At 35.4% G+C, this 12,353-nt stretch overlaps 1 protein-coding gene across 2 annotated transcripts in view; it reads right to left on the bottom strand.

Moving 5' to 3' along the window:
- The window catches only part of OXSR1 (oxidative stress responsive kinase 1), a 96,446-nt gene that overhangs the window by 17,607 nt on the left and 66,486 nt on the right, over positions 1-12,353 (bottom strand). For both annotated transcript variants that reach the window (XM_045798233.2, XM_045798234.2), the window contains 3 exons: positions 8,160-8,208; positions 7,468-7,533; positions 4,748-4,870 (listed from right to left, as the gene is read on the bottom strand). In XM_045798233.2, the coding sequence (XP_045654189.1) occupies positions 4,748-4,870; positions 7,468-7,533; positions 8,160-8,208 (238 nt within the window). The remainder of the gene's footprint in view (positions 1-4,747; positions 4,871-7,467; positions 7,534-8,159; positions 8,209-12,353) is intronic.

Below are 12,353 nucleotides of genomic sequence, written 5' to 3'. Positions count from 1 at the left end.
TTGTCTAGGTAGCCTTTAAAACATCAATGCCCTATTAATCTTTTTTTTTTTTAAAGATTTTATTTATATTATTTATTTGACAGAGAGAGAGAGACAGCCAGCGAGAGAGGGAACACAAGCAGGGGAAGTGGGAGAGGAAGAAGCAGGCTCCCAGTGGAGAAGCCTGATGTGGGGCTCGAACCCATAACGCCGGGATCACGCCCTGAGCCGAAGGCAGACGCTTAACCACTGTGCTACCCAGGCGCCCCCCTATGGTATTTTAAGAGTTTACAACTTGAGGTTTATAAGCAAACATAATGGGACTGAGTTCTAAGGCAGTAGGAGGTCATATTCTTCAAAGTACAATTCTTTCTACTAACCATGAACATATTATTATTTTTTTATTTAAATTCAATTAGCCAACATATAGTACATCATTAGTTTCAGATGTAGAGTTCAATAATTCATCAGTTGCGTATAACACCCAGTGTAATCATGAACATATTATATATATAATAACCCAGACCAAATGTAAGCTTTCAAGCTAATTACGCAACGTATCTTCAAAGCAGAGTAATTCAGGTTATGCACTTCAATGGAGAAAACTCTTGAGCCAAAATTGAAAAACCAGTTGTAATCTGTCATATGAATATCTAAGCTAAATTTATTTTAGTAAATCATAACAGTAGTGATTCTGGATACAGGCAACTGGAGAATACAAAAAAAACCTTTACCCTATCTCTAAACAAGTATCAGTTTATGGTCAATTCTACCAAGCATAAATTTAGACTACTTAAAAAGTCAGCTTAGGTTTCCGTGAATCTTCATCACTTTATTAAGGAGAATCAAGGTTCAGGTGATAGCTAATATATCACAGCAAGTATATGGCCAAAACAAAACTTTTTTTTTTTTCAAACTTAATATTTGGAAATAATTTCAAACTTACAGAAAAGTTGTTAGAATAAGAATAGTACAAAGAACAGAAGTATACCAGATTCACCCATCATTAACCTTTTCTCCTTATCTGCTTTCCTATTTAGATGTTCACTTTCTCTCTTTCTAAATATATATATTTAACCAATCACATGTGAGAATAAGTTGCATATATCCTAGCTGTTTACCACTGAACAGACACTGTGTATTTCTTAATAGGGATATTCTCTTATATAACTTCACATTACACTACTGAAGTTACCAACTTCGGTAAATTTCATAATAATGTAAAAGACATTTTCTAAGTTCTCCAGGACGCAGTAATTATTTTTCTCCTTGCAACTAATAGGCAATCTGTGGAGGGACACTTCAAGACCCTGTAAATAACCTGCTCATCAAAAATTTCCCCTATACTTAGCAACCACTGATGATCTTTGACCTAGTCTTTACGACTGCTTTACCATGGTTAAAAATGATTTTCCCCTCCAATACTCCTCCACATTTACTAGTTAGCATTGGCAATTTACTATAATGAAGAACTAGCCACCCCCCACTTATTTATCCACCTATTCATTATTGACATGGACTCATGGATTCCTATTTTTAAAATGGTTAGCAATTTATTATTGCACTTAATGATTTTGATAGTTCAATTCTCTCTAATTTGGTCAGTGGGAGCTCATTCAACCTGGCCCTTGTGTTATCAAATTATGACCTTTCCTTTTAATAAAAAACTTTTCTTTTTGACAAAAGAAGACATTCCAGATTCATCCTGTATTTTCCCCATGTAATCCCCAGAATCCGCTATTTCTCCAAGAAGCCCTCATTCTTTTCGTAGAGAATGACATTAAAGACCAAGATCTGGGTATAAATGTGCTCACTGTTATTGTCTTCCTGACTCTTTGACTACTGGTAATCTTTGAGTGGATGCCAGATGCTATGAATTTTACCTTGTTGCAAGCTGATAATTTTGTACTGCTATAAATCTTCTCGAGCTTTGTTACTTGGAAATGGTTTAATCCTTCTGGATCTTGCTTTATGAGTTGTTAGCTGGATCTGCAGCAGTGTTCAGTCTAGGGCCATATGCTCCCCACTAGTTAGACAAGACCTTTCTAAGAACTCTACCCAAAGCCTTGTGAATTACAGGCTTCTCCACTCTGCCTGGTGGAAAGAGGCACTGTTCCTGGCTCTCTCTGAATGCTGGGTGCTGTTATCCAGTCTCAGGTGGTTTTCTCACATATATTTCTTGAAGAGTGTTCTGCTGAACACTCAAAAAGGAAGCTCTGTAGACTTCCAAGCTTCTCTCACTGCACAGCTCTCTCCTCCCTGGTACTCTACCTTATCGATTTCATCTGCCTTGGTCTCCCCGGACTCTTAGCCCTATTTCCTTAACTCAAGAAAACACTCTTCAAGCATAATAAAGGGAATAATCAATCAAACAAAAGTGCTCCAGAACTGACATAAGTGTTAGAATGAGCAGAGAAGGACATTAAAATGGTTATTATAACTATACTAGAGTTATTACATCTCACATTATCTTCAAAAAGTAGAGACATGAAGGTGTAAAAACGAACACAAAATCAACCTTCTAAAATATTTAATGTCTGTGATATAAAATAGATTGAATGGGATTAGCAGCAATTAGGCACTACAGAAAGAAAGATGAACCCGAAAGCCAGCAATAGAAACTGTGAAAAATGAGACTGAGTAAAAAGGGAATTTTTTAAAAATGAAAGGAAAATCAGTAAGCTGGCAATTTTAAGCAGCCTCATATACATGTTACTGGTGTCTCCAAGGGGCATGAAGGGCAGAAAAAATTATTTGAAAATATAATAGCTGAAAAATTTCCAAACTTGATAGAAACCTATAAACCCTGACAGATACAAGCTCAGTAAACCCCAAGCACAAGAAACATGAAAACAAACAAAAAAAACCCAGGCATATCATAATTAAATTGCTCAATACCATTCAAAAAGAAAAAAAAAAAAATCTTAAAAGCAGCCAGAGTAAAAAGACATATAACTTATAAAAGAACAAGACAAGGATACCACAGATTTCTCAACAGAAACAATAAAAACAAGAATACGGTGAAAGATCTTTAATAATAAAAGAAAAAGCCTATCAGTCTAAAAGTCCATACCTAGCAAACATATCTTTTCAAAACAAAAGTGAAATATAGACATTTTCAGACAAAAAAACCTCAAAGAAATCATCACCAGCAGATCCATAACACAAGAAATGTTAAGGAAAGTTCTTCAGGAGAAAGAAAATGATATAAAGATGGAAATTTGGATGTACACAAGAGCCTTTATTGTGAACATGTGCTGAATTTCGTCAAAGTTTTTCCAGAACATGTGAAAGTAAGAATATGATTTGTCTTCTCGTTAGGCCTATTAGATTTTGTCAAAGTTTTTTCATCTATCTTTAGGCCTATTAATATTGTAAGATTTCCTAATATTGAACCATCCTTGCAAGACCACCCCACTTGATCATGGTGTGTATTTTCAAGGTAATTCAATTTAGTTTTAAAAGACTTTCCTTTTACAAAAGAATTCATGTCCTCAAAAATGGTTAGAAGAAGAACATGAGAAATACAGAAAGTTATTTATTCAGATAACAAAGTATATAATTTTCTATGCTATTTATATACCAGTGTATTAGGCTATAAAAAAGCTACTGTAAGTATTTCAGAACTACAAAATTTTAAATAAATTTCTCTTGCAGATAGCTAGGGGGTAATAATCAGACACTGAAACACTGTAATTTATCTTCCCAAATATAATTTGTTAGTCAGAGGAAAAATTCCTATGAAAAATCTCTTTCATAGGAAGCTAGAACTACAAGATTCATGTGCCTCTGGCTTCCTCTGATCACTTTAATGTAACATTACAAAACAATGCCTAATTTAAGGAGGAATCATATGAAAATAAGGAGAAAAGAAACCAGTCTCACATTTTAATAAACTCACAATTGTACATAAACAAATGTTTATATTTGTTATTTTCTGAAGAACTTTCCAAGGTTAGAACGTAATAAATTTTTGCCGATTTTCATTGGCAAGGTCTTTACAAACTTAGCTCTGCGAAAAGACTAGACTCAAAGACTTCCTTTTACAAGATCAACAAAGAGTGTTGATCAGTGAAGTCGTAAGTACTATGGCAGAGCAGATCTTACAGACAGGCAGAGATATACCACCCACCCACCACTATTACCACAAAAAGGTTTTAGGCAGTCAAGGCTTAATGAACCTCAAACATTAACATGTCCCGTACACATTTCTACTCCTGGGAATGAGTCCTAACAATCAACTTGAGGCATTAACTTTAGGAAAGAGTGATGGGAAAACAAAACAAAACAATACAAGACCTTTGTCTTTACTGCTTCTAGTAAACACACACACAAATACACGCCATCTAGAATATAGCAACTAAAGAAAGGCATACTGTTCCTCTTCAGGTAGAAAGTTAGCAGACTTCAGGGACAAAGTTTTGATAGGTTTTTTAGTTCAGTGATCTCTTCTTCTGCAATGTCTAATCAGTCATCAATCCTATCCAGTGTATTCTCATCTCAGACACAGTTTACATCTCTAGATTTTGGCCATTTTTATATACCCTAAATATCATATTCAAACAGATGTGTCAGTCCACTTTTCCATGTAGGATTAAATGGGCTCCTACTGTTAATAACTTGTTCAAGGAAATTCTGTCACTAACACTTGTATTTTCTATATTTTAGGTGGTTAAGCCAGACAGAACCAGAGTATATAGTATTATCTCAGAGGCTTCGGACAAAAAGATAGAGCTCTATCTTAAGCATAGAGTTTAACAAGACTTACCCTGAGTTGTGAAATTGCTGCTTTCCCTTCCTCACTTTCTTCATCAAATTCATCATCACTCCACTCCCAGCCACCATCTTCTGTCTTATGGAGGCGGCCACTGGAACCTGGTACTCTCCGAACCTGCACATTGGGAAGAGAGATGTGGATTATGGTAGTGTTTGGTATTTACTATATATACTATCTATATCTTGCACTCCTCATTTGCTCTCTGTACTCTATTACCTGTCTTTACTCCAGCCACTGACTTTCCTTATACCTCTACACTTATGGGCCCAAACACCATCCAAATCCTTCTTATGTAAAGTCACAGACTAAATCTTATTAATGGTTTCATGTTCTGAGAGGTCTAAAAAAATTTTTTTCAGCCTCAAAATAAACCCAAGATAGAGAAGATTCTTTTTTTTTTAATTTTAAAAATCATAATTATACCTGCAGTTTCAAGAATACTGTATATGTGCAAGTTTTGTTAAGAAAAACAGCAATCCTCTTTTATCCTCTTACAGGGAATCACTTTCAACTCATTCTAGCATATCCTTTTTAAATTTATATTCCTCTAAGTAATGTGTTCTTATTATTATCCCTTGATTTTTTGGTTTTAGGAATTATCTACTGGACTTCCCACTATGAAAGATGAGAATTTAACCCTGTTATCAACCCCCATAACTCTTTTCTCAAGATACAGTGAAGTTTTGGTTAAATCAATATTCAGTATTTCCACCACATGATTATATTGAGACACTTAAGCCTTACTGTGTATTACAATTACTTTTCTCTCCTGTATAACTTTTTTATTTCCTTGGAATAATAACATTTGCTTATTTCTATATACTTGTCATATTTACCCCCAAATTGTCTCTCAGCTGTGTTCATACACATTAGGTACTCCTCAGGGTCACCTTCTAGAGGAAGACTCTCACCGAGCCTCCTCATCTGCTCTACCCTAGACTGGTTTCACACCAAGTCTGGACTTCAGATCTCCCTCTACCACCTGTCATATGACTTCCTCTTTCTCAGTTTAAGCACTTCCTCCATTATTAGCATGCCACGCTAATTAAAGCCATGCATTTCTCAACTTTCTTGATTCCATCCCCACACTTCACTTATTAGTTGGCCTGGTTAAAGAAAAAAAAAAAAAAGTTCGGCTTACTAGAAATCATTTTCTTTCATAACATTGTTTACAACTGTTTTGTTGTGACCTGGCTTGCAGAGGAGCTACTAATGTCATTATGATTTCCAAACCTATCCATCATCTTTCCCCCTTCTCTGGAAGCTACAGGATCTTCTTTTTTGCCTCTAGTATTCCAGCAATGTGTCTTAGTGCTGGTTTATTTCCATTCATTCTGCTCCATACTTGGGCTCTTCCAATCTGGAAATTCATGACTATCCATTTTGGAAATTTTTCTTGAATTATTTCTTCAGTGATTTTCTTTCTTCTACTTTTCTCCATTCTGCTTTTCTGCATTCTTCACTCGAAGACTGAACCTTCTTAAATGATCCTCTAATGCTGCTTTTTTCTCCTGTTATCTCTCTCTTGGCCTTTTGGAATATTTTCTGGGAAATTTTCTCAGCTTTACCATACAACTTGTGTATTAACTGTTTTCATTTCTTCTATAATGTTTTCCATTTCCAAGAGCTTTTTGTCCATGGTGGTATCAGTGTCCAAATGCTCCTTTTATGTAACAGCTTTAATAAGATATATTCATATATCATATAATTAACCCATTTAAGGTACACAATTCTATTCTTTTTAGTATATTCCAAGTTGTGAAACTATCTCCATAATTAAATGTAGATCACTTTCATCACTCCTCCACATGGCAAAAAAAACACTCCAGACCCGTTAGTAGTCACTGCGCATTTCTGTATAATCCCAGTCCTGGGTAACCTCGAATCTACTTTCTGTCTCTACACATTTGCCTATTCTGGACATTTCACATAAACAGAATCATATAATATGTGGCCTTTTGTAACCAGCTTCCACAATTAAGCATAATGTTTTAAAGGTTCATCCATGTTATGACATATATCAGTACTTCATTCCTTTTTATTGCTGAATAATATTCTATCTTATGGACACATGACATTTTATATATCCATTCATCCATAGATGGATAATCAGGCTGTTTCCACTTTTTAGTTATTATGAATAATGCTGCTGGGAACATCCATGTACGTAGCTTTGTGTGTACATGTGTTCAATTCTCCCAAGTATGCGTAGGAGTGGAATTGCTGGGTCGAATGGCAGCTTTGTTTAGTCTTTTTAGAAACTGCCAGACTACTTTCTAAAGTGACTGTACCATTTCACATTTTCATCATTAGCGTGTGAAGGTTCCAATTCCCCTACATCTTTATCACACTTGCTACTGTCTGACTTTTTTATTACAGTCACCCTAATGGGTCTTCATTGTTTTCTGTGTAGTGTGAAGAAAGGGCCAAACTTCACAACTCATTCTGGTAGCTACAAACAGTGATATAACAGAGTCTAGAATTAATTAATCAATTGTGTAACATACCTTTTCATTCTAGTAGACAGCACACCTAGACATACTGTAGACTAATAATATTTACCGAATGAATATATCAAAGAATGCTAAAGAAAGGGTTGGGGAAAAATGAGTAATACAACCATTAACAAAGCATTACTTAACATATACTTTCAAAATGCAGAAGTAAATTTAACCAATTTCCTAGGAAACTGGAGTTAAATCTTCATTTACCTTCTTAGCTCTTTCAGAAATAGTCGGTGCTCTCTGCAGTATTTTTTCTTGAAGAAATTCTTTATTCTGGAGAGGAAAAATAAGTTTTCTTCTTACAAGTTTTTATTGAACCAAAGAAACACACAGAAATAGTCACTACAATTAAAATGTGATATAGTAACTGCTTTATAAAGAAGTCTGAGGAAAGCTTCCATTCTTTTTTTTTAAATTCTGAAGCTCCTTTAGTACATTACTACCACACTTTCACAAATTCAGACAGAGCTTTGGTGTTCCATATGAACCATTATCTATGAGAAGTTTGCTTTATCATACGTCCTTTGTGACCAGTAACTTCCCACTTATCTGTTCTCTTTGGGAAATGAGATGTTTACTAACTCAGTGGTGAACCCTGAAATGAGAGTTGAGTATTTTTCACAGATTATACTACTAATGGCAAAATTTAATATTCATTGTTCCTGTTATAAATTTAAACTTATGTTTAAATTAATTTATATGAAAAATACATTTACTAATTCTAAAGCATGTGTCTTAATTACAAAAGGTTGTACAGATAATGCCCCCAGCAATTATTTGATCTACCATCACTTTTCCAAACATTATCATATTAAGCAAAAGCAACTTCTGAGCAGTAAATCTAATTTAGGTAACTGAGGAGGATCACATGAACACACAAAATCAAATAAGTTTCCTACCTTTGCTTTTTGGAAAAATTTGTGCCTTAACAGTTCTGCTGCTGTTGGTCTAAAACCAGAAAAGAACGTTTTAATAGTTAATTCAAGTGTAATTGTGGGTTTCCATCTTCAAAAATGAGAAAAGGATTTCTTGAGCAGCAAGATAAAATCTCAGTGTTCTCCACTTTCCTTAACGGGCTAAAAAGCAAAAAGCAGGATAAACTAACTCGGTATAAGACACTGAGTAGAGAAGAAAACTCAAACAGAAATGTTCTGATAATTATCATAGGTCCTCTGCAATATTCATTAGTGAAATGTTTCTTCTGGAATCATGACTCCTTAGTGGCTTCCAAAATATTTGCTATTATTTTCCCAAGAATATCATTTCCCAAGAAGAGTAGACAATATCTACTTTAACAAGGCATAAAAATACATTTAACTTCACAAAGAGGAAATGAACCAAATCAAGTCCTGTGCCTCTTGACATATGCCTGCCTGCCAGCCTTCAACTTAGGAAACTACATATTCTTAAAAATAGGTCTAACAATTTCCTTTTAAAAACTGAAGATTCTAAAAGTAATGTATATATTCCCCAAATTGAATCTACACTCAGTTCTTAGCTGGACAGTCTTTCTTTCTTTGAATAAAGGTATTATCATTGTCAATTTTACAAACTTTTAAATAGTATGACTGGGAATAAAGAATAAACATACTACACTTTAAGAGACTGGACCTGATTATATCACACACCTACCAGGTAACCCTAAACAAATCTCTTCTCTAAGGTTCTGTATTACCTGGTCAAGCCCCTGAAGGCAGTGCTTCTTAAACATTACTGTGCATTATAATAGCTGGGACTTTTAAAACAATCCCCACCGCCCAGGCTGTACCCCATACCAATTAAAGCAGAATCTGGGGGGGGGGGGAATGCATCGGTAGTTTTTTGGTTTTTTTTTTTAATAATATTTTTATTATGTTAGTCACCATACAGTACATCCCTGATTTTTGATGTACAGTTCGATGATTCATTAGTTGTGTATAACACCCAGTGCACCATGCAATATGTGCCCTCCTTAATACCCATCACCAGCCTATCCCATTCCCCCACCCTCCTCCCCTCTGAAGACCTCAGTTTGTTTCCCAGAGTCCACAGTCTCTCATGGTTCATTTCCCCTTCTGTTTATTAGTAGTTTTTAAAACTCCCTGGGAGATTCTAACGTGCACTCACGCTTAAGAACTAGGGCCTCAGAGGATTACTGTACAGATTAAGAGATGTAAAAGTGCTATGCAAACTGAAAGTAGACATTATCCTTCCTATTTTTTCATCCAGTCAAGATTTCAGTATGTTCAACAGTTTGCACAACATTGCTTCTGATTCATCCTTTTCTTTGGGTTCATGTTCTTCTTCCTAGAGTACAATTTCTAGGAGTTCTTTAAGTGATAAAAATGATTGGAAACTCAATTTCTGTCTGAAAAAATCTTAATTTCATGCTTATTCTTAGGTAATAGTTTCACTAGATGGGGACTTCTGTGTTAACAGCTATTTTCTCTCAGCATTGTTCCAGTATATTCTGGCCTCAACTGTTGTTATTATTAGGAAAGTGGCTGTCAGGGGCACCTGGGTGGTGCAGTAGTTAAGCGTCTGCCTTCGGCTCAGGGTGTGATCCCGGCGTTCTGGGATCGAGCCCCACATCAGGCTTCTCCACTATGAGCCTGCTTCTTCCTCTCCCACTCCCACTCCTTGTGTTCCCTCTCTTGCTGGCTGTCTCTCTCTGTCAAAATAAATAAATAAAATCTTAAAAAAAAAAAAAAAAAAAAAAAGGAAAGTGGCTGTCAGTCTACCTACTATTCCTCAGTAGGTAATTTGCCCCCTTAGCTTGCATTTAACAGATTCTCTTTGCCTTTGAATACAGCAGTTTCATGACTTGTGTACAAATGGGGAAAGGGGAATACTGCTTGGAATTAGGGGCGATGGTTCTTTGAGGATATAGGTATTTCATCAATTCTAGAAAATTCTCAGCCATTATTTCTTTGAATATTGCTTCTCCCATTCTCTCTAGTCTCTCCTGCAAAGTCTACATAAACATATCCATGTATATGTGTATGTACATGTGCGTGCGCACACACACTGAACCTTCTCATTCGATCCCCCAAATATTCATCTTTCTTTTATATTTCCATTTTTAAAAAATCTTTCTATGCTGCATTCTGAGCAACTTCCTCAGTATAGTGTACGTAGGGTGATTAAGAGCAGAAACTCCATAGTCAAATTGTATGGGTTGAAATTCTAGCTCCTACATGTATTAACTGTGTGACTTTGGGCAATGTTACTTAACCACTCTGATTCAGTTTCTTCATTTGTAAAACAGAAAATAACAGCACCACCCTCATATGATCACTGTAAAAATTAAATGAGATGATATGTACGCTGTGTTTACAAAAGTACCCAGTAACTTGATGAGTAGTCAATAAATAATTATCTTTTTTATTTTATTGGCTGTTTTGTTTAACCACTCCACTGAAGTTTTGTTTCTTTTTTAACTTAGAAGTGTTCTAAACAAGGTATAATTTTGGTTTACGAACTGGAAATAAGATATTCTACAGCTCCTTTTTCTTTTGAAATAATTTTAGGCTTACAGAAGAGATGCAAAGATAGTATAGAGTTCCTACATACCTGTCACCAGTTCCCCCCAATGTTAACATTTTACATAACTGTGATATAATTATCAAGAAATTAACTAAAAATATTAACATTGCTACAGACTTTAAAATATTAATATTGGTACATTATATTATAGACTTTATTCAGGTTTCCCCAGTTTTTGCACTAACATCCTTTCTCTGCTCCAGGATCTAACCCAGGACACCATGTTGCTTTTAGTCTTCATGTCTCCTTAATCTCCTCCAATCTGTACCACTTTCTCAGTCATCCCTTTCCTCACTCCTGAAGAGTGCTGGTCGGGGAGTTTATAGCATATTCCTCAATCTGGCTTTGTCTGATGTTTTCTCATTACAGATTGAAGTGAAAGATTTGGGGAAGGAATACCTCAGAAGTGATATGCCCTTTGCCTTGTATCATATCCGGGAGTATGTAATAATCCGTATGTCTTATTACTGCTAATGTTAACCTGATCACTTGTGAAGGAGGTGTCCGCCAGGTTTTTCCACTCTAAAGCTGCTATTTTTCCTTTTTCATATTCTATTTTTCAGAAGCAAGACACTAAGTCTAGCCTATACTCAAGGGAAAGCTGAGTTATTGTATTTTTCATTTCTAGCAGCTCCATTTGTTTGTTTTCTTGGTCACAATGGTGACCAAGTTCTTATGGTTTTGATTTCCTCCATTAGCATTTTAATTATTTTAAATATACTTATTTTATAGTTTTTTGAGGCATCTTTGCATTATCCAAAGTTCTCGGAGCACTAATCCTTCTGCTTCCTGTATCTGCTGACTCCAGTCTGCCGTGTAGTATTTTACTGTGTGTTTTATAATTTCAGCTTCTGATCTCTTCAGTGGGGCATTATTTGCAGGAATCTCACAGATCTGGAGTCTGGAACAATTTGAATGATACAGTTTTCTAATTGCTTCTGCCAGAAATAAAACTGGCTTGGCAATATTTTTTTATTCTCTAATCTTGTGGGTTCCTGGATAATATGGGTCATATAAATTCAGACTGTCAACTTACAGAATGTCCAGGTCAGAGGAATGGATTATTCAGGAGAAATTTTGTTTTGTCTTTGTGATGATGAACCATATTTTGTTTTCTGGTCTGTCCTTTTACTTAGAAGGCAGACTTGTAAAAGGTCTTAGCCATAAGCAGGGATCTCAGTTCAGAACGCCAGTGGCTGGGCCCAGTTATCTCATTTCCAGTCCCCATGTGGAAATCAGAAATCTAACTAAGTATGTTATTGAAATGAACAGTGTCTCACTGAGGGTAGCCACAGGATTAGTTCACGATATTTCTTCTCTGATTTAGGTTATCCTCATTATTTCTTGCACCTGAGCATCTCCCTTTATTGCAAGCTTATCCCTGGATTTGGATTTTTAAGTTTGATAAATTCACTCAGCATTTCTGGGTATTCGTAACAAAAAAATTATGTTATTTTAGTCAATTAACTAAGCAGAAGCAAAAGTATTCCTTATCTTTTATACCAATTTATTCAGAAACAGAAAAAAAGTTCTAATAGCACAGGTTTGAACTTTGCTACCTGTTTTTC

This window comes from Ursus americanus, chromosome 20 (assembly GCF_024610735.1).
Source record: "Ursus americanus isolate L20-20 chromosome 20, mUrsAme1.1.p, whole genome shotgun sequence".
Taxonomy (NCBI): Eukaryota; Metazoa; Chordata; class Mammalia; order Carnivora; family Ursidae; genus Ursus; species Ursus americanus.
The sequence above is the reverse complement of the archived record's forward strand: the minus strand, read 5'-3'. Positions and strand labels throughout refer to the sequence as shown.